This window comes from Mesoplodon bidens (genome assembly GCF_964165515.1).
Source record: "Mesoplodon bidens genome assembly, chromosome: 13".
Lineage (NCBI taxonomy): Eukaryota > Metazoa > Chordata > Mammalia > Artiodactyla > Ziphiidae > Mesoplodon > Mesoplodon bidens.
In genome coordinates this window covers 9,983,069-10,006,692 of record NC_138169.1, presented here as the reverse complement: position 1 = coordinate 10,006,692, position 23,624 = coordinate 9,983,069, and the positions used below count along the sequence as shown (strand labels likewise).

General features: G+C 37.1%; 1 protein-coding gene across 9 annotated transcripts in view; it reads left to right on the top strand.

The window, feature by feature from the left end:
• ATXN2 (ataxin 2) overlaps positions 1 to 23,624 on the top strand; it is a 137,176-nt gene that overhangs the window by 96,988 nt on the left and 16,564 nt on the right. For 7 of the 9 annotated variants that reach the window (XM_081252634.1, XM_081252633.1, XM_081252632.1 and 4 more), the window contains exons 19-21: positions 17,156 to 17,340; positions 17,668 to 17,800; positions 21,596 to 21,649. In XM_081252634.1, coding sequence (XP_081108760.1) covers positions 17,156 to 17,340; positions 17,668 to 17,800; positions 21,596 to 21,649 — 372 coding nt within the window. The remainder of the gene's footprint in view (positions 1 to 17,155; positions 17,341 to 17,667; positions 17,801 to 21,595; positions 21,650 to 23,624) is intronic. The other 2 variants (XM_081252636.1, XM_081252635.1) reach the window with 1 other exon arrangement.

Sequence of the window (23,624 nt, the reverse complement as noted above, 5' to 3'; positions counted from 1 at the left end):
GATAGCCAGAGTCTGTTATCACACTTTATAAAAATGAACAGTAATTCCTTTTTATCATGTAATAACCATCATAATTAGATTACCCTGACTGGGCCAAGAATATATATATATTTTTTTTTTTTTTTTTTGCGGTAGGCGGGCCTCTCACTGCTGTGGCCTCTCCCCTTGCAGAGCACAGGCTCCGGACGCGCAGGCTCAGCAGCCATGGCTCACGGGCCTAGCCGCTCTGCGGCATGTGGGATCTTCCCAGACCGGGGCACGAACCCGTGTCCCCTGCATCGGCAGGCGGACTCTCAACCACTGCGCCACCAGGGAAGCCCAAGAATATATTTTTACAGTCCGTTTGTTTTGAATATGGATCAAAATAAGATCTTCACATTATTATATTTGTTACATGTCTTTGTAGTTCCCCTGCTGTTTTTACCCCTGCTGTTGCTTTGTGGCAGAAACCAATTATTATGTAGCATGTCCTGTATTCTAGATTTGTCTCTTTACTTCTTGTGATGTCATTGTTTACATTCAGGTTTAACTTTTTTACGGGAAGAGATAAGAATACTTGATAGATATTTGTGAGTACTCTATATTGGATCATTCGAGAGCTGTACAATATCTGGTCCTACTTTGAGTTATGTAAGATTTATTAAGGGCTCAGGTGGTGATAGCCTGATCCTCCCCTCCCCAGTCGTAAAGTTTTCTATTAGTCTTTCATCTAATTCAGTAATGATTGATACTTAACATCATCTTTTCATTGGGCTGTGGTTCTCAAATTTTAGTGTACATTAGAATCACTTAGAGAGTTTGTTAAAAACACCAATTGCTTGGCCCCATCCCCAGAATTTCTAATTCAGTAGGTTTGGGGCATAGCCTGAGAATTTACTTTCCTAGTGCAATTTATAAAAAAACCAATTCCCTAGTGATCCTGCTGGTACAGGGCCATACTTTGGAAATCACTGTAATTAGGAGTTTGAAAACAGCAATTTCTGAATTTCTAGTATTTCTTCTCCATTTATTAGCTAGAATCATTCTGTAAGGGACTATTCTTTTTAACAAGGGCTGTTTGGGTATCCTGAAATAGTTTGTACAGGCAAGTTATGAATACATGGATTTTCATATAATTTTATATATTCATTGTATTTCAGTCAATTATTATTTTTTTTGCTGCTCCCATTGTCCCATCTTTGATCGATGGTAATCCCTTCAAGTTGGCTCCTGTGTCCTTTGGGTACTACTCATTTGTCTCTGATAGCTTCCTTTCTGCTACAAATATGATGTCTCAGGCTAATCTTCTAACTCTAGGCCTGGATCCGTAATCCTCCAAGCAACCCTCATTCTCTTTGCTGGGAAATAGTATTTAGAAACTGTTTTCTGGTTATTGGATATATTCATTGCTGTTGAGTTAATAATATCTGTCTTTGAACAAATTACCACAAAGCTTAAGCTGCCTAAAATAACAAACATATATTATTTCACTTAGTTTCTGAGGGTCAGGAATCCAGGAGCTACTTAGCTAGGTGGTTCTGCCTTAGAGTCTCTTAAGAAGTTGCAGACAAGATGTTGGCTACAGCAGTGGTTATCTGAACTCTGGGGCTGGTGGATCTGCTTCCAGATTCAGAGCTGTTGGCAGGATAGTTCTGGTCATAATAACATGGCAGCTGGCTTCTCCCACAATGAGTATTCAGAGAGAAACTGACCTAAATGGAAACAACAGTTTGTTTAACAATCTAACCTTGGAAGTGACGTATCTTAACTTCTGTCATTTGCTATATAGATCAGGCAGAGCAAATCTGGTGCATGTGGGAGGGGACTGCATAAGGGTGTGAATACCAGGTGGCGGGATCACTGGGGGCCATCTTAGAGGCTGGCTTATTTACATTTTCCTATAATGTGTATTAGATGTTTCCGAACTATTTGTTGTCTAACTCCTGGACTACAGAATAAAATTTAAGATTTCTTTAGTATCTCACTAAGAATTCTTTAAGTGCCAATTTTCAGAGTCAGGAGTTGCTGCCCTTGTTACTTCCAAAATACTATTTTCTATAGTCACCGAGTTATGCCAACAGTTTGACACATAGGTAGGTTAATCTGATTGAGTTCGTTATCATTTGTAAGGATAGTTTTTTTATTTATTTTATTTTTTATGTGTGAAATACATATTTTCAAAGTGGAAATTACATAAAAAGATTATTCAGAGAAGTCTTGCTTTCATCCCAGTCTCTTCATTTGTCCTTTCCTCATCACTTCCATCCCAGATGTGGATCATCCCTTCCATCACCAGCAGGTGATCATTTAAAGTTACTTTCTATATATCCTTACAGTGTCTATTTTTGCAAGTATACATTTATTTCTTTGCAAATAATACATTCTATTTTTTTAAATGGTTCTATTTAGGATATATAGTTGACCTTTGAACAACCCAGGGGTTAGGGACACTGACCCTTGTGCAGTCAAAAACTGAATATAATTTATAGTCAGTCCTCCATGTCCATAGTTCTAGATCAACCAACAGTGTATCGTTTAGTGCTATAGTACTTACTGTTGAAAAAAATCTGCATATAAGTGACCCACACAGTTCAAACTTCTGTTGTTCAAGGGTCAACTGTAATTCGGATGCCATAAAATTCATCCCTTTGAAGTATACAGTTCGGTGGGTTTTAAGGTATTCTCGGAGTTGCCCAGTCATCACCACAGTCAATTTTAAAACATTTTCATCACTGCAAAAAGAAACCTCATACCTTTTAGTAATTGTTCCCCTCCCACCCCATGCGCATATACACTCATACCCTAGACATGCTAATCTACCTTCTTTTCTCTATAGATTTGCCTATTCTGGATATTTCATATGAATGAAATCATATTGAATGCAGTCTTTGTGACTGAGTTCTTTCACTTAGCATAGTGTTTTCAGGGTTCATCCATGTTGGAGCATATATCAGTACTTCATTCCTTTTTATGGATGAATAATATTCCATTGTATAGATACCATATTTTATTTATCCATTCATCAGTTGATGCTTCTTCGGGTTGTTCCCACTTTTGACTATTGTGAAATAATGCTGAACATTAGTGTACAGTTTTTGTGAGGACTTATGTTTTCATTTCTCTTGGAGTGGAATTAGTGTTGAAACTGCCACACTGTTTTCCAGAGTGGCTGCACCATTTTTTATTCCTACCAGTAGTGTACAAGGGTCCCAGTTTCTCCACATCCTCACCAGCACTTGTTATCTGTCATAATCCTAGTGGTTATAAAATAGTATTTCATTATGGTTTTGATTTGTATTTCCCTAGTGACTGAAGACGTTGAACATATTTTCATGTGTTCATTGACCATTTGCATATCTTCTCTGGAGAAATGTTTATTCACATATTTGACCTAGTTTTTAATTAAGTTATTTGTCTTTATATAGTCTGTATACAAATCTTTTATCAGATACAGGATTTACAGGTATTTTCTCCATTTTATGGGTTGTCTTTTTACTTGCTTGATGGTGTCCTTTGCAGCACAGAAGTTTTTTAATTTTGATGGAACTTCGATTTATTTGTATTTTTGTTGTTGCTTTTTTTTTTTTTTTTTTTTTTTTTTGCTGTACGCGGGCCTCTCACTGCTGTGGCCTCTCCCGTTGCGGAGCACAGGCTCCGGACACACAGGATCCGCGGCCATGGCTCGCGGGCCCAGCCGCTGCGCGGCATGTGGGATCTTCCGGGATAGGGGCACGAACCCGTGTCCCCTGCATCGGCAGGCGGACTCTCAACCACTGCGCCACCAGGGAAGCCCTGTTGTTGCTTTTGCTTTTGGTGTCATACTAAGAAACCATTTCCTGACTCAAGGTCACAAAGATACACTGTGATTTCTTCTAAGAGTTTTATAGTTCAGCTCTAACATTTAGGTTGGTGATACATTCTGAGGTAAGTTTTGTGTATAGTATGAGGATGGGGTCCACATTCATTCTTTTGCATGTGGATATCCAGTTATCCCAGCACCATTGGTTGAAAAGACTGTTCTTTCCTCATTAAATTGTCATGGCATCCTTGTTGACATTTATTTTTCTTCCCTCATACATAAAACGAAGCACACTACATGTACTGTTACGCACCCATGAGTTTTTTTGTTTGAAGGCATCATATTCCTAGAAATTACTATATATCACTGTATCAAGATTTTCCTTATCCTTTTTTTTTTGTGTGTGGTACATGGGCCTCTCACTGTTGCGGCCTCTCCCATTGCGGAGCACAGGCTCCGGACACGCAGGCTCAGTGGCCATGGCTCACTGGCCTAGCCGCTCCGCGGCATGTGGGATCTTCCCGGACCGGGGCACGAACCCACGTCCCCTGCATCGGCAGGCGGACTCTCAACCACTGCGCCACCAGGGAAGCCCCCTTATACTTTTTTTAATTGAGTTATCTTACTGAGTTGTAGGAGTATGGGTGAATATAATTCCTTTTTCTGTATTTCAAACATTTTCTTGTAGTCTATGGCTTATTTATTCATTTTGGAGTCCATTTGATCAATTTTTCTTCTATGGTTGTGTTTTTGTTTCCGCTATTTGAATACTCCAAGGTTGCAAAGATTTTCTCCTGTGGTTGGTTTTTTCCTAGAAGTGTTATGACTTTCTCCTGTGATTTACCTTTTGATTTTTTGATTTATGGTTTTTAAGATTTTTGCCCACTCATGTAGTAAAAGAATTCATATGCTTTCTAGAATTTATATAACTCCCTCTTTTTTACATTTAAATTTCTGATTGATTTGGAACTTACCTTATACACAGTATAAGGTATGAATCCAGTTTATCTTGTTCCAAATGGCTATCCAAAATTGTTAACCAGTTTTATTGTTCTGTAATTTACATACAACAAAATGTCTTTTTTTTAAGTGTACATTTTGATGAAAACTGTACTCCAGTGCCACCCACTCCAGGCAACCACTGTTCTACTTTCTCTTACTGTAGATTAGATTTGACTTCTCTAGATATTTTTTATTTAGTAAATGGAATCGTGTATTGTATTTTTTGTGTCTGGCTTAAACAACATAATAATTTGAGAATATTTCATATTATCATCTGTATCCGTTTATTCCTTTTTATTGCTGAAGAGCATTCCATTTTACCACAGTTTACCCATTACCAGTTGATGGGTATTTGTATTATTTTCTGTTTCTGGCTGTTGTGAATAAAGCTGTTAAGAACATTTTTGTACAAGTGTTTGTGTGAACATTTGCTTTCATTTCTCTTGGTTAAATATCTAGAACTAGAATTTTTTAGTTGTATGGTGAATGCAATTTTAAATTAATAAGTAACTGGTAAATTGTTTTCCAAAGTGATGGTGTCATTTTACATTTCAACTGATCAGCCATGTATGAGAGTTACAATTGCTTTGCATCCTTGCCAATGATTTTCTGGCTTATTTATTTATCTATCTATCTATCTGGTTGCACCAGGTCTTAGTTGCGGCAGGTGGGCTCCTTAGTTGCAGCTCGTGGGCTGGGCTCCTTAGTTGTGGCTCGCCAATTCCTTAGTTGCGGCATGAGGGCTCCTTAGTTGTGGCATGCGAACTCTTAGTTGCAGCATGCATGTGGGATCTAGTTCCCTGACCAGGGATCGAACCCAGGCCGTCTGCATTGGGAGCACGGAGTCCTGTCCACTGCACCACCAGGGAAGTCCCTTGTCTGTCTTTTTAATTTTACCCCGACTGATGAGTGTGTTACGCTACCTCACTGTGGTTTTAATGTGCATTTCTTTAATGATTACTGATTGTGAACATCTTTTCATGTGTTTATTAGCTGTCAGTCTTCTTTTGCAAAGTGTTCAAATCTTTTTCCTTTATTTACTTTTGGTTTGTTTTCTTACTATTAATTGTAACCGTTATTTATATATTCTAAATACAAATCCTTTATCAGGTATAGTTATTATGAATATTTTCAAAGAGCCTGTGTTGTTTATTTTGATGAAGTCCCATTTATCATGTTTTTCTCTTATGATTCATGCTTTCTTATATCATAACTAAGAAGCCTTTGCCTGCCCCAAGTTGTGAATATTTTTATGTTTCTTCCAGAAGTTTAATACAAGTTTTAGCTTTTACAATTAGCTGTATGATCGACCTGAAGTTAGTTTTTGTGTAGGGCATGAGGTAAATGTAGCAGTTCGTTGGGTTTTTTTTTTTTTTTCCATGTATATATATCCAGTTTTCCCAACACCAGCCTCTGTTTTGCTGTTAAATTATCTTGGCATCTTCATAGAATTCAGTTGTCTGTATATGTGTGATCTATTCCTGAACTATTTTGTTGTGTTAATCTGTGTATCCTCATGCCAGTACTCGCTTTTCAATTATTGTTACTTTATAGTAAATCTTAGAATCAGTTCATGGAAGTCCTCCAGTTTTATTCGTCTTGGTTAAAATTGTTTTAGATATTCTAGGTTCTTTACATTTCCAAATAAACTGTAGAATCAGCTTGGAACTATGTGTCTGTATCTGAAGATCAGTTTGTGGGGGAATTGACCCCCTTTAACGATATTTAATTTTCCAATCCACAAGCATGTTGTATTTCTCCATTTATTTAAGTGTTCAATTTCACCAATATTTTGTAGTTTTCATTGTATAAGTTTTGCATTTGTTTACTTAAATTTATCACTTAGTATTTAATTTTTTTATGACGTAAACTTTTCAGCATTTGTTTACCTAGTATATAGGGATTCACTAGATTTTTTACTATTAACCTTGTGTCTTGCCACTTTGCTAAACCCATCTGTTGTTTCTAATAGCTTCTTTTTAGACTTATTTAGACTTTTCTATGTACACAATCATAATCCAGTCAGTGTATCTGTCTTTTTTTTTTAACCGTACTACACTGGCTGGGTCTTCTAATACATTACTTACTGAATAGAAGGGATGCATTCCTTACCATGCCCCTGATCTTAGGGGTGAAACAGTATCTTTCACCCTTTGGTATAGTGTTAGTTGTGGTTTCAATTCATACCTTGCTGGGGATGTTTTTTGTTTTGTTTTTTAGTGATGAATGGTTATTGAATTGTGTCAAATACTTAAGCATCTCTTATGCTGATCATATGGTTTTTCTGATTTGCTGTGTTATTTTGAAGAATTACATTGATTTTTTTAATTGAACACTTCAGTGGCTTTTTAAAAAAAATAAATTTATTTATTTATTTGTGGCTGCGTTGGGTCTTCGTTGCTGCGCGTAGGCTTTCTCTAGTTGCAGCGAGCAGGGGCTTCTCTTCATGGCAGTGTGCCAGCTTCTGGTTGCTGTGGCTTCTCATATTGTGGAGCATGGGCTCTAGGCATGCAGGCTTCAGTAGTTGTGGCATGCAGGCTCAGTAGTTGTGGCTCGCAGGCTCTGGAGCACAGGCTCAGTAGTTGTGGCACATGGGCTTAGTCACTCCGTGGCATGTGGGATCTTCCCGGACCAGGGCTCAAGCCCCGTGACCCCTGCATTGGCAGCGGAATCTTAACTGCTGCGCCACCAAGGAAGTCTGATTGATTTTTGAATATCGAACCAGCTTTGCATTCCTGGCACCCCATTTATACGCTTAGTCATGGTGTACTATCTTTATATGTTTTCCTGTGTATGACTTGATAGTATTTTATTAAAGAGGTTTTTGTCTGTGTTCATGGTGGATGTTGGTCTGTAGTTTGCTTTGCTTTGTAGTGTCCTTGTAGGATCTTGATACCAAGTTAATGCTGGCTGTCTCATCTAATTTACCAGATTTAATGGCATAAAGTTGTTCATAATATTCCTTTATCTTTTTAATGTCTTTAGGATCTGTAGTGATGCTCTGTCTTTCACTTCTGGTATTGATAATTTATGTCTTTTCCCCCTCTTTTATTGATCAGTCTTGTTAGAGACTTACTGACCTTTTCAAAGGCCAGCTTCTATTGTCTTGGCCAAAAAGTTCCTTTGGTTTTTTAAGTAAAAATAAGACACAGGGACTTTGCCGGTGGCCCAGTGGTTGAGAATCTGCCTGCCTGTGCGGGGGACATGGGTTACATCCCTGGTCCAGGAAGATCCCACATACTGCGGAGCAGCTAGGCCCGTGCGCCACAACTACTGAGCCTGTGCTCTAGAGCCCGTGCTTGCAACAAGAGAAGCCACCAAAGTGAGAAGCCCGCGCACCACAACGAAGAGTAGCCCCCACTTACTGCAACTAGAGAAAGCCAGCACGCAGCAACTAGGACCCAACGCAGCCAAAAATAAATAAAATAAAATAAATTTATTTCAAAAAAAGACACAGTTTTCATTTCCACCAAGAACGTTTTATGAACAACATATTCACCATTTTGTTCCGCTGCCTTCTGCCATTTTTCAGGCAGCTTCATAATTCCAACTTCCCAAAACTTTTTACCTTTTTGAGCAAAGAACTGTACCAGGTGCCTTTTACAGTCTTTGAGGGAATTAAAATTTTTTTCCATTAAGAGAACTTTGTAAAGACCGAAATAAATGGAAGTCCTAAGGTGCAATGTCTGATGAATACAACAGATAAATCAGAACTTCCCAGCCAAACTGAAACAGTTTTTGCCTGGTCATCAAAGAAACATGTGGTCTTACATTATCCTGATGGAAGATTACGCTTTTTCTGTTGACTAATTCCAGACGCTTTTCGTCGAGTGCTGCTTTCAGTTGGTCTAACTGAGAGTAGTACTTGTTGGAATTAATCGTTTAGTTTTCCAGAAGGAGCTCATAATAGAGGACTCCCTTCCAATCCCACCATTTATACAACATCACCTTCTTTGGATGAAGACTGGCCTTTGGTGTAGTTGGTGGTGGTTCATTTTGTTTGCCTGACGACCTCTTCCATTCCACATTATTGTACAGTATCTCCTTTTCATCGCCCGTCACAATTTGTTTTAAAAGCAGAACGTTTTCATTATGTTCAAGTAGAGAATCGCATGCGGAAATACAGTCAAGGAGGTTTTTTTTGCCTAACCTATATGGAACCCAAGCATCAAAGCGATTCACATAACCAAGCTGGTGCAAATGATTTTCATCACTTGATTTGCACATTTTGAGTGTATCGGCTATTTCCCACATGGTAGAATGTTGATTGTTCTCAATTAATATCTCGATTTGATCGCTATCAGCCTCAACTGAGGTACCCGACCGTGGAGCATCATCCAGCAAGAAATCTCCAGCACAAAACTTCGCAAATCACTTTTGACAGATTCAATCAGTCATAGCACCTTCTCCGTACACTACACAAATCTTTTTTTTTTGCATTTCAGTTGCGTTTTTACCTTTCTTGAAGTAGTAAAGCATAGTATGCTAAAAATGTTGCTTTTTTTCCTTCCATCTTCAGTATTAAACTGATTACACAAAAATCTACCAATTTTGATAAGTTTTTTTAAAAACGCACCCTGATGTGACAGCTGCCACAGTCTAACAAAATTGTTTCGAGTGGCGTACGGACAGCTAAGCACTACTAGAGCCATCGTGCACAATAAAACCAAACAAACTTTTTGGCCAACCCAGTACTTTCGTTGATTTTTCTCTTTATCATTTCCTTTCTTTGTTTTCTTTGGATTTAATTTTCCGTCCCTTTTCTATAAGGCAGTTGCTTAGATCATTGATTTTAAAACTTTCTTTATTAGAATAGAAGGGGGCTTCTATTCTGTTCTATTCTATTAGGGGGCTTCCCTGGTGGCGCAGTGGTTGGGAGTCCGCCTGCCGATGCAGGGGACACGGGTTCGTGCCCCGGTCCGGGAAGATCCCACATGCTGCAGAGCGGCTGGGCCCGTGAGCCATAGCCGCTGAGCCTGCGCGTCTGGAGCCTGTGCTCCGCAACGGGAGAGGCCACAACAGTGAGAGGCCCGCGCACCGCAAAAAAAAAAAAAAAAAAGAAAAAAAGAAGCATTTAAAGCTATACATTTCTAATCATTACTTTAGCTACATCCCTAAAACTTGATGTGTTTTATTTTCATATTTCATTCAGAATATTTTCTGTCTTATGATTTCTTCTTTGACCAATGGGCTATTTAGTAGTGTTTTGTTTTGTTTTGTTTTTTAACATCTTTATTGGAATATAATTGCTTTACATTTTTCTGCTAGTTGCTGCTGTATAACAGAGTGAATCAGCTATACGTATACATATATCCCCATATCTCCTCCCTCTTGTGTCTCCCTCCCACTCTCCCTATCCCACCCCTTTAGGTGGTCGCAAAGCACGGAGCTGATCTCCCTGTGCTATGTGGCTGCTTCCCACTAGCTATCTATTTTACATTTGGTCGTGTATATATGTCAGTGCCACTCTCTCACTTCATCCCAGCTTACCCTTTCCCCTCCCCGTGTCCTTAAGTCCGCTCTCTACGTTTGTGTCTTTATTACTGTCCTGCCCTTAGTTTCATCAGAACATTTTTTTTTAGGATCCGTATATATATGTTAGCGTACGGTATTTGTTTTTCTCTTTCTGACTTACTTCACTCTGTATAACAGACTCTAGGTCCATCCACCTCACTACAAATAACTCAGTTTCATTTCTTTTTATGGCTGAGTAATAATTACATTTTATGTATGTGCCACATCTTCTTTATCCATTCATCAGTCGATGGACACTTAGGTTGCTTCCATGTCCTGGCTATTGTAAATAGTGCTGCAGTGAACATTGTGGTACATGACTCTTTTTGAATTACGGTTTTCTCAGGGTATATGCCCAGTAGTGGGATTGCTGGGTCACATGGTAGTTCTATTTTTAGTCTTTTAAGGAACCTCCATACTGTTCTCCATAGTGGCTGTATCAATTTCCATTCCCATCAACAGTGCAAGAGGGTTCCCTTTTCTCCACACCCTCTCCAGCATTTATTGTTTGTAGATTTTTTGATGATGGCCATTCTGACTGTTGTGATGACCATTCTGACTGGTGATACCTCATTGTAGTTTTGATTTGCATTTCTCTAATGATTAGTGATGTTGAGCATCCTTTCACATATTTGTTGGAAATCTGTGTATCTTTGGAGAAATGTCTTCTGCCCATGTTTGGATTGGGTTGTTTGTCTTTTTGGTATTGAGCTGCATGAGCGGCTTATATATTTTGGAGATTAATCCTTTGTCAGTTGCTTCTTTTGCAAATATTTTCTCCCATTCTGAGGGTTGTCTTTTCATCTTGTTTATGGTTTCCTTTGCTGTGCAAAAGCTTTTAAGTTTCATTACATCCCATTTGTTTTTTTTTGTTTGTTTGTTTTTATTTCCATTTCTCTAGGAGGTGGGTCATTAAGGATCTTGCTATGATTTATGTCATAGAGTGTTCTGCCTATATTTTCCTCTAAGAGTTTTATAGTGTTTGGCCTTACATTTAGGTCTTTAATCCAGTTTGAGTTTATTTTTGTGTATGGTGTTAGGGAGTGTTCTAATTTCATTCTTCTACATGTAGCTGTCCAGCTTTCCCAGCACCGCTTATTGAAGAGGCTGTCTTTTCTCCATTGTATATTCTTGCCTCCTTTATCAAAGATAAGGTGACCATATGTGCATGGGTTTATCTCTGGGCTTTCTGTCCTGTTCCATTGATCTATATTTCTGTTTTTGTGCCAGTACCATATTGTCTTGATTACTGTAGCTTTGTAGTATAGTCTGAAGTCAGGGAATCTGATTCCACCAGCTCTGTTTTTTCTCCTCAAGACTGCTTTGGCTATTCGGGGTCTTTTGTGTCTCCATATAAATTTTAAGATTTTTTGTTCTAGTTCTGTAAAAAATGCCACTGGTAATTTGATAGGGATTGCATTGAATCTGTAGATTGCTTTGGGTAGTATTGTCATTTTCACAATATTGATTCTTCCAATCCAAGAACATGGTATATCTCTCCATCTGTTTGTGTCATCTTTGATTTCTTTCATTAGTGTCTTATAGTTTTCTGCATACCGGTCTTTTGTCTCCTTAGGAATGTTTATTCCTAGGTATTTTATTCTTTTCGTTGCAATACTAAATGGAATTGTTTCCTTAATTTCTCGTTCAGATTTTTTGTTGTTAGTGTATAGGAATGCAAGAGATTTCTGTGCATTAATTTTGTATCCTGCTGCTTTACCAGATTCATTGATTAGCTCTGGTAGTTTTCTGGTAGCATCTTTAGGATTCTCTATGTATAGTATTATGTCATCTGCAAACAGTGACAGTTTTACTTCTCCTTTTCCGGTTTGGATTGTTTTTATTTCTTTTTCTTCTCTGATTGCTGTGGCTAAAACTTCCAAAACTATGTCGAATAACAGTGGCAACCCTGTCTTGTTCCTGATCTTAGTGGAAATGGTTTCAGTTTTTCACCATTGAGAACGATGTTGGCTGTGGGTTTGTCATATATGGCCTTTATTATGTTGTGGTAGTAGTGTGTTTTTAATTTCCAAATATTTGGGTATTTCCGTTTTTTACTTTTCATTCCATTATGATCAGAGAACAGACTGATATGAAATGCCATTTTCATCATATATTAAGTGTCCATGTGTAGTTAAATCTATATCTGGATTTTCTCTTCCATTCTGTTAAACTGTTAAGACTACTTTCCCATCCATCCACTCCCAACATTGATTTTTCCCCCCTCAGGCTTTCTTGACTTTTTTCTTTCTTGTTTTTTTTTTTCCATATGAACTTGATATTCAGGTTGACTACTCTAAAAAAAAAATCAGTTGGCTTTTAAGAACGTTTTTATTACTGAAAATTTCAAACATATACAAGTAAGCAGTTAGACTAGTACAACAGTGTAAAAGAACTCATCGGTCAGCTTTAATAGTTAGAAACTCATGGCCAGGACTTCCTTCGTGGCTCAGTGGTTAAGAATCCATCTGCCAATGCAGGGGACACGGGTTTGAGCCCTGGTCTGGGAAGATCCTACATGCTGCGGAGCAACTACGCCTGTGCACCAGAACTACTGAGCCTGCACTCTAGAGCCCACAAGCCACAACTACTGAGCCTGTGTGCTGCAACTGCTGAAGCCCTTGAGCCTAGAGCCCATGCTCCACAACAAGAGAAGCCACCGCAGTGAGAAGCCTGCCCACCACAACGAAGAGTAGCCCCCCCCCCACTGCAACCAGGGAAAGCCCACGCGCAGCAAGGAAGACCCATTGCAGCCAAAAAGAAAATAAATAAATAAATTTATTTTTTTGAAAAAAGAAAGAAAGAAAGAAACTCATGGCCAATTTTGTTTCATCTACAGGACCTCTCTCCTCTCAGATTGTTTTGAAGCATATCCCGGATACACCATTTTATTTATAAATACTTTATTTTAAAATTCTTAAAGATAAGGGGTCTTTTAAAAACAAACATAAAACATTACAATACCGTTATCACACCAAAAAGACTTAACAGTAATTCCCTTATATCCTCAAATTTCTGTGGCTATTTTTTAAATATATTTTTTTATGGTTAATTTGTTCCAGTTAGGATCCAAATGCGATTTACAAATTGCATTTGTTTATCATGTTTAAGTCAGTTTTTAAAATTGTTTTATGTTGTGGTAAATTTTTATTATGACAGTTTTAAAAACATGTTTTGTTCATTCATACCCTCACAGAGTTGTGGACTCTTTCTTTTTTTAAACCATAGTTAAAATACCATTTTTCACACCTAAAAAAATTAGCAGTTTTTTCTTCCTATCAAATGTGTAGAGCACAAGTTTTTCTTACTGTCTTATGAATTTTTCTTAATAGTTGGCTTGTTGAGCCACAATCCAGAATCCACACTTTTCATTTGATTGGTTTCTCTCTCTTAATGTTAACTCTCTCTTACAGGTTTCTCCCTAGTTTTTTCCGTTTCTATCTTATTTAAATCTAATTTGTCCTATATTCTTTCCCACCATCTGAATTTCATGGATTGTGTCCCTGTGATATTGTTTATAGTGTTTCTCTGTCCCCTCTAATCCTTGTGAACTGATTGTAGATAAGAAAGATTAGTTTGTATTTTTTAAAACTTAACCTGGAATGTTTCATAGATGATGTGTGTACTTTTATTAGGAGTCTGTGTGTCTTTTTTTTTTTTTTTTTTTCTGGATAGTAGGAGTAACTTGGCTGCCTTATCTATCCAGGATAACATTTCATACCAGCTCTTCTCTGTTTGTTTTAGCAGCACTGACAATCACTCTCTAGCGCTAGATTTATTCTTTCATTCAGGATTGCAAAATGGCATTCTCATTCTGTCATCTCTTTTTCAATTATTAGCTGGACTATTTCTATAAAGAAAAACTTTACCTTGTCAAACTATTTGGTTACCATGAGGTACAGTTTGTGAAAGAAAGGCAGCTAAACTGCCCATCATTTCAAGGCAGTTCTCAAAATAATGAGTTGGTTTCCTATTATCCCTAAAGGTTGACCAGTGAGGGTTTGTTGTTGTTGTTCTATTAGTATGAACTCCTGGGTTTTAATACTCAGTTTGCCAATTGGCATTTTCATTAGAACTACATTAAATTTATAAATACATAATTTAGAAATTAACTTAGAGGAGAATTGCTATCTTTATATTGTCTTCTATCCATGAACAAATGATGCCTTTCTGCTTGTTTAAATCTGCTTCTCTACCTTCAGTAGTTGTTTTGTTTGTTTTATTTGTTTTTATTTTTGGCTGTGTTGGGTCTTCATTGCTGTGCACGGGCTTTCTCTAGTTGCGGCAAGCAGGGGCTACTCTTCATTGCAGTGCACAGGCTTTTCATTGTTGTGGCTTCTCTTGTTGTGGAGCACAGGCTCTAGGCACATGGGCTTCAGTAGTTGTGGCACGTGGGCTCAGTAGTTGTGGCGCACGGGCTTACTTGCTCCGCGGCATATGGGATCTTCCCGGGCCAGGGCTTGAACCCAGGTTCCCTGCATTGGCAAGCGGATTCTTAACCACTGCACCGCCAGGGAAGCCCCTTCAGTAGTATTTTTAAGTTTCTCTTAAAGGTTTTATGTGTTTCTTCAGTTTTTGCCTTAGGTATTTTCTTTTTTTATTGTTAATGTAAAGTGGGTTCATCTTTTCCATTGCATCTTCTATGTCTATGAAGGCTATTTGCCGTCTTTATGTTAATCTTATATCCTGCTGATTTACTCTTCAAATAACATGGAAAATTAAGGACTTGCTTCTGAAATGCAGCCATAGATCATATAAGGCATATCTTTCCTTCATGATAGTAGTGCCTTTTTTCACAAAACCACCTCTTTGTCTTCTTGGTGCGTAATGCAGTGTTACCATTTTTGCGTCCTGTGAGAAAAATTTAGTTGTATTTGAAAATATGCTGAAGCCAGGAACATTTTGGGACAGATATTCTTTGTGTGTGGGGTTAGACTGGGTGGGGTCTGTGCATTATAGGATGTTTATTAGCATCCCTGGCCTCTGCCCATTAGATGCTAGTAGTATCCTCCCCTTCTCTAATTGTGACAACCAAAAATGTCTCCAGATGTTGCCAAATGCCCCTTGAAAGGCAAAATTGCTTCCAGTTGAAAATCATTGACGTAAGGAAACGGCTGAAGTATGGCCAGTCTAAACTGTGGTTTAAGATTAAGGTAGATTCAGTTTGGGTGGGTGGGGGGTTATACAACCATAAAACCAGATATATCTCTGTGTATTATATCTTTTAAGATTTTGTTCAAGCATTGTTTGTTTTGTTTTTTGTTCTTCTAATTTTTAGTTTTTGGCTGTGTTGTGTCTTCATTGACACGTGCAGGCTTCTTATTGTGGTGGCTTCTCTTCTGCGGAGTATGGGCTCTAGGTGTGCAGGCTTCAGTAGCTGCAGCACATGGGTTCAGTAGTTGTGGCTCGTGGCCCCTAGAGCACAGGCTCAGTAGTTGTGGCGCACAGGCTTAGTTGCTCCGCGGCATGTGGGAATCTTCCTGGACCAGGGCTCGAACCTGTGTCCCCTGCATTGGCAGGTGAATTCTTAACTACTGAGCCCCCAGGGAAGTCCCAAGCATTGTTTTTATAACTAGAATTTTTTATTTTTAAAAATCAGTAAACTTGACTGGCTTTTTGAAAAAAAATTTTAATATGTGAGGGTTGTAAAGTATGAAAAGAGATAGTGATAGTAAGTTAAGCTTATTTAGCTTAATTAGACAAACTTTCATGTGATAAAAATGATATTTGAGTTTGGGGTGGCTTTTCTTTACTAGAAGGGTGTACTTTTTCAATATGTGGGAATCTCAAGATTAAATTCAGAACAATATTACCTAATTGGTTTTCTCTGTTTTCAAGTTTGCTTTTCTGACTAGATAACACAGTGTATAACTAGCTCTCCTAAGTATCAGCAACAGTCATTAAATTTTTAGCAAAAAATTTCAAATATTTAAAAAAAAGACAAATTCTGTGTCTACATTAGCAGTTACCTGTGTAGCCAGTTTTGATGATTTTGTGAACATATGAAGTTACACATTCTTTGTAGCTTGCTGTAAGCAGTGGTTCACAACTTCTTCCCTCAAGTGGCTTGGTTAACATAGCACCATAAACCCATCACAGACAACAGTCAGTGCTGTAATAAACATGTGAGGAAAAGGTACACAGAGCATGCAGCTAGCTGTTTTGTGGGGGACTGGGAAAGACGATACAGAGGAGATGACAGCTGAGCTAAATTGTTAACTAGAGCTTTAATGGAGGAGATTATAGGCAGAAATTTGTGTGGAGTAATAAAAGACAAAAAGTAATGTTTTAAAAGAGCTATTGCAGTTTTTAAAAAGCGCTACATGGTAGCGTGTGATGCTATGTTTTGAGAAAGCAAGAGTTCAGTGCTAGGAAATTTAGAAAGATGGAGTTAAGTGTTGGGTCTGTTTTGGCTTTTTTGTTGTACTTTTGTTTTCCTTTGAATAAAATCCAGTGCCCTTCTCTAGCAATGGCATAATTCAGTGTCTCAAACAGGGTGTATATGAGAAGTATGAGGGAAATGTTGTTTCCTAGTGCTGTAAGTCTTGTAATTACAGGGACTTGATAAAGTCTGGGGGTCGTCACAGAGTATCTCTCTGAGAATGTTGCTTTCAAGCTGACACTTGATGGACAAGTAAAAATTTTCCAACCTGGCAGTAGGGGATTGGGGTTTGAGGCTGAGGAATAGCATATATGATAGGAAAACAGCCCATAGTGGCTGAAGGGGGATGAGTGTGGTATAACATGGCATCGGAGAGGTAGGCTTTGACCCAATCATGCAGAGCCTTATGGACCATGTTCGTGTATTTTATGCTAATAAGGAGCTGCTGTGTTCTAATATTATGTCGTTTTTTCCTGCAGTACCAAATATGCCCCAACAACGGCAAGACCAACATCATCAGAGTACCATGATGCACCCAGCCTCAGCAGCAGGCCCACCAATTGTGGCCACCCCACCAGCTTATTCCACACAATATGTTGCCTATAGTCCCCAGCAGTTTCCAAATCAGCCTCTTGTTCAGCATGTGCCACATTATCAGTCTCAGGTAAGCCTGATATGACCTAATAACGCTTAACTGTTGTTCCATTGAAATAACTTTTAGTATGGTAAAGGGGTTTTTCCTTTATATTTTGTGCTATATGTTAACGGTGGGGTAGGCAGCTAAGGATTTGGGGGTCATTTTTAACCTCATAGAAAGTTGCTGATCAGTATAAGTGTTGCAAAGGCTAAATCCTTTCTAGCCAAGAAAGGATTTAGAATTTTAGGAGTTGTTTCTGGAAACCTGGAAACCATGGAGTTAAGACATAACTAAAATCTACTTGACTATATCTGGTACTTTAATGTTTTTTCTTTATTTTTTGTTTGAATACAGCATCCTCATGTCTATAGTCCTGTAATACAGGGTAATGCTAGAATGATGGCACCACCAACACATGCCCAGCCTGGTTTAGTATCTTCTTCAGCAACTCAGTACGGGGCTCATGAGCAGACGCATGCGATGTATGGTAGGAAGCACTTTGTTTGTCTTTTTCAATGTGTGTGACTATTCCTACTGTGTTTTTAAGCTCTGAAAAGATGCTCTGTTTAAGAATAACTCTGCCTTTTATGACATTGAGGGTCAAGAATCTAAAGAAAAGATGAATCCATTTCTCTCTCCGACCTGCTCTATAAGTCTTGGCAAATCATTTCTACTTTGAAATTTCTCTCTGTTCCATTGTCTCTGTTTAACTAAAATGTAATAATGTGTGTAAAAGCATCTTTTGTGGAGAAAGGTATCTTTCTCCTCTTCCTCATCAGTAACATCATTTGGTATACCCTTCCTAAGGCATGCAAGAAAGTTTTACCGTAAAGAAAGCAAGAAAACATTCTGCTTCACTCCTTACTCTGGGGGTCACTGACATTGCATATTTTATTGCTATTTGTTACAATGCTACTATGTTTCTGCATCATGCTGTATTTCAAGTGGTCGGAATTGTGTAATATTAGATCTGTTTTTGACAGATTCATACTTTAAATGAGTATACAGTGATAAAATGAAAATGAAAAGTATTCTATATAAAATTAAACGATATATCTGAGTAATAAGCAAAATTACCATCTTAGTTTTGTGGCCGGAGAACTTTGTGCAAGTCAACTTTGCAACTGTCTAAAGTAATAAAGTGATATTGTTTTCAACGTTAGAATTTAAAATAAGATTTCCGCTTATATTTTGTAATATAGAATTAATGGGTCATCCCATATTATATTTTTCAAAATGCACCTTTAATTAGTACCAGTTTATTAAGATCTAAATTTTGTTTTGAACTTTTCTGAGAACTCGTGTACTGTCATTCAGATTTTCCCATTGGCATTTCAGTTTTTTGGAGAGGGAGAGAAATTTAAGTTTATTCATACAATTGAAAAGTGAACCACTGTGAAAAGGAAATTAATATTACATGTAACTACATGGACATTTCATTTTTTAAACCTCTAAACTTTTTGAGTGACTAATAAGAATATAAAGGCTTTCATTTTTTTTAACTTTAGATAAGAGTTTATAACATTTTGTAGGTTTATAGGAATAGGACTCAGGCAGCAACAATCATTCTTGTCACCTGGAACCCACTGCTAATGTTTTCTTTCTGGAGGCATGCTCCTTTACCACTGGTTCACAAATGATAGGAATTTTACATGATTAAAGGCTTTTTTTTTAATAAAATACTTGTCAGATCTTAATTTTCCACACTTAAAATTTTCTCTTGTTGATTGTGCTCTTTAAATTGAAATGATGTGATTTGCTCCATTTTGAAAACATTTCTTTCAAGAAGCCCGTCTATAATTTAATTGAAACATTGACATACTGATTTGGCTTATGATTTTGATTGTGATCGCCTATCATTGGCTTGTCTTTAGTTGTCTTAACCAGGACTAAGTATGTGTGAAAAGGCACCACTGATTTATCACACTAATTTTTATGCAATTTGTATACATTTCAATAATTTTCCAGTTTGCTAAAGTCTTAGGTGACACAGTTTATTATGATTGTTTATTATACATATTATACATTTCTGAATACATCTTGACATAACAAGTGGAAAAAACATTTCTTTCTTCCCATTTTCTGGGATACTCCCCTTGGAATAAGATCTGAAACTTGAGCTAAAATTTCCATTGCTTTTAGAGAATAGCTATTTGTGTGCCTACACCTTTGAGACATTGTAGTAATACTGTGATGTCAAGCAGACTCTTTCTCCTCAATGTATATTCACTCACTACCAACATCTGACTTTGTCTGTTGATTGGATGTTCATTGGTTTGAAACAGCCAGTACAGTAAATACTGTATTTGAGGCACTAATGGTTTTTAGAACTACCTTCCCAGAATATTTCCATTTGAAAAGCAGTTGATCTTAGACCCTGAAGTCCATTCAAGTGTGGGTAAATAGTAAATATTGCAAAGAAACAAAATACTAGACCTAATGCCCAGTGAAATCTGGAATGAATTAGTCATCAAAGCTAGTTCTTTGATACCAGGAGAAAGTTGCTCAACCAAATCTGAATTACTCTTCTGCAGTTTACACAGATTGTATTATATTTCATTGATGTGTGTTGATGAGGGCAGCTAGGGGCAAAGCTGTAGATTTGGTATGCTTGTTGCTGGTTCTGTTTTAGATACTTCATACCCTAAAGAGAATACTGGGAAATTAATTGGTTTGTTCTTTACCACAATAAGCCATAATTTATTTCAGTTATTTTAGATCTTCTAAATCCAGTTATGCTGAATATAGACAAATTTTAAATACGTTATTTTAAACTATAAGACAAAACTTGCATAGAAATGCTAATTTTATATTCATTTCCCTTGAACAGTTTATATTTTATATTACGAAAGGAACCAAATATTTTGAGTATGAATTATATTTATTCTTAAGCTACATCCTATCTAGGTTTTTTTAAACTTCTAATGCAAACAAAAGAATATGCACCCAGATGTTAATGACAATTGTGTGTCACCTTTTTGTCATTCATTGTTATGGTCATAGCAAAAGCCTTTGTGAATAGAAATGACTACAAAATGAAAGGCTGGTTATTGTTTTTAAATTTTTTGGTGTATTTAATATAAATATGCTAACAGATCACTGAACATTTAAATTATTAGGAGATACATTCTAAGAATTGTTGACCTTGTACTCTTTCTAGATATCTTAGGAAGGACTTTGATCACAAACTTCATCTCTTTGACCTTAACTTTTTTTTTTTTTTTTTTTTTGCGGTACGCGGGCCTCTCACTGTTGTGGCCTCTCCCATTGCGGAGCACAGGCTCCGGACGCGCAGGCTCAGCGGCCATGGCTCACAGGCCCAGCCGCCTCGCGGCATGTGGGATCTTCCGGGACCGGTGCACGAACCCGTATCCCCTGCATTGGCAGGCGGACTCTCAACCACTGCGCCACCAGGGAAGCCCTCTTTGACCTTAACTTTAACTTCACTTTCATCATTGCCTCTGCCCTCTTCCTCCTAATAAGTTACTCTTTGTTTCCTTAACATCTAGTCTTATAATTCATCTCATTTGGTTTCATTCGTCTAACTTTGTTTTCCCTTTTAGAAACAGTAATAATGAAATTTTCTCTACTCAGAAAGAGTTAAATCCAGAATCCTTTTTTTGGTTTATTTTTGGTAGTTTAATGCAAATAAATTCGAAAATACAGTAGGCAAAAAGATTTAAAGTGCAGCTATAATCTTCTCCCTTACAATCACCGGTTAACATTTTGGTGCATATCCTTCCAAGTGTACTCAGACACACACACGCACACACCTTTATGTAGACGGTTTAATAAGAAATGATACCATACCCTTGTTTAATATTATGGTTTCTGAATTTTTGTATCCATTACCAGATGCCTAGTTAACACCTTACAGAATAAGGTGTAAAGTGACATTTCTATTAATGATTTGCAAAATTGGATTAGTCTTTTAAATTAAACTTGGTAAATATTATTTTGTTTTGGTACATTATTTATATCAAGGTTGTTCAGTGGAATGCAATGTTGGTCTTTTTATTAGATAATAACTTTATTCCTTTCATTTAAGTAAGTGAGCATGTGGTACTTGACAACCCAATACAGAAGAAAAGTGTCTTTTGCTTCAGCCCTATCTTATTTAATTTTGTAGTGATGTTTAAAGTGCTTGTCATCTCTTGTAAAGTAAGAAAAATGAGTTATGCGTGAATACAAAAAGAAATTACTAAATATGTCAACCTTTCCAGAAAATTAGGAAAATGCACACCTTAAAAGGCTAATTAACCTTTCTATTTCCCAAATTCAGCATGTCCCAAATTACCATACAACAAGGAGACAAGCCCTTCTTTCTACTTTGCCAGTGAGTTGGGTTTTTTATACTAATTTTAATTGAACAGTAAAACACTTTTTAAAGAATACATGTTAAGGGAGTAGACTTGTTGAGCAATCTTTTCCTTGTGCCAGACAAAATCATTAAAAAATATATATATATATATGAAAATAATTCAGTTTTTAAAAAGGAAATATAACCCAGCTTAAGAAAGCTGGAGTTAATTTAAAAATTGAGTTGTTTCAGAAATTAATTTTTGCATACCAAGCAAACATGTGACTGTTTTGGAAATGCCTAATACTCTCCTTGTTCAGAGAAACTTTTCCTGAACAGCCGTTTTTAAAACAAAGCAAAGCAAGCCACAAGCTTAAAACATTAGGGTTTTTTTTAGTATCCTGGTAAGAAAAAATTTATCCTTTCAAGGATTTTTAATTGAATAGGGTTGAAATACTAGGGGAGGAACGTTTCTGTATTTTCAGTCTTTGCATGACTACAGGTTTATGATATTCAGGTAGCAGACACCTCATGGATGTCTTGAATTTAAGCAGGAAAGCATGACCTAGCATCTACCAGAGATTGTCTTTGGCAACACCAGCCCCCTCTCACCACCAGTGGAAAGGTAAATGATTGCTCCTAAATGGAGGAAGTCTGAGCAGGGATTGCTTTTGGAAATGAACTCGTAAGGTTTGTTTTCTCTATTTGTAGGGAAATTTTAAAATAAGGCTTATTCATGGGCTTTTGGTATTTGGATGGGAAAGTCACTAACTTGCAGAATCCTTTAGAAATGTATGACAGTATATGTCGCTTTATGTGAAATACTATATTCTAGGGGATATTAAGGATTAAAATTTTGCTAGAGACTAAATTTTAAATTAGTGTAGAATGACTGAATGTCTGAATATACTAGATGCCAAATTTTAAAAAGCATTTAGAAAACATTTTGACTTAAATTTTCATTAATTGTGCCTTGACTTGGTATCCAAAAATAAGTGCATACATATTATTTATTTGGTGCTAGGAAATGTTAACAAATTTAATCCTTTAATAGATGCTCTTTAAAAAGGAGTCTTGCTGTATATATAACTGTTAAAGGGAAACTATGTATGTGGTATAGTATATAAAAGACACTGTCAGTAATTCTATTATGTACTCAGTTTGAGGTCTCAAATGTAGTTATCCTCACCATCTTACTGTCTCTGTTAGTAGTTTTGGAGTCAGTTTCCTGGTAAGTAGCTAAAAGGTCCTTAATCATCACACCTAAGCATTAACTGCCTTTAGCACAACTTTCCCTAAAAGAGAGTATCAGTACTTTTAAAAGAAACTAACAGTGGGGCTGCTATTTGTAACTTAATTTGCTGTTTCATACCCCACCCCCACCCCCTTCTAAGCATTTTGTCCTGGTTTGTTTGGTCTAGTTGCCTTTTATTCCCCTTTTAAAGAGTTTTCAACTTTCCTGTACTTCCTTTTTTCTGAATTTAACATCAGATTTTAAAGTTGGGAGATTTTGTTTTGTTTCATTTTTAAAGTTTTGCCGTGCTGGTGTTCTCTCATGTCTTGTGCATCCAAGGTCAAAAATGACAAAACTTCTATATTAAATTAAATGCACATCTCTATGGACTGCATTGGCTTCAGTAAGATCATGGCTTAGGAAATGATTTTTGGATTGTGGTTAGTGTTTTGAGGATTTGACAAATCACATAATTAGAGTTTTAAACATTTATATCGAGGAACACAGTGAGCGGGAAACTTCTGGACTGGGTCTGGCCCAAAAAATAGTTATTTCTTTGATTAGCTTAAACTAATCCAGGTTTCATGAAGGCAACTTAGGTTTTATAAATAGAAGTTTAACTGATGGATAGCTAAATCAGAATTTTGAAGAAAAATCACTTTATTTTTAACCTCTCTGGAATCTTTAGCTAATGAGCATGTATAATAAAAGCAGTTAAATGATAGGCTTAGCTCAGGAAAGCCCAGAATTTACTGCCTTTCACGCTCCACTTCTCCC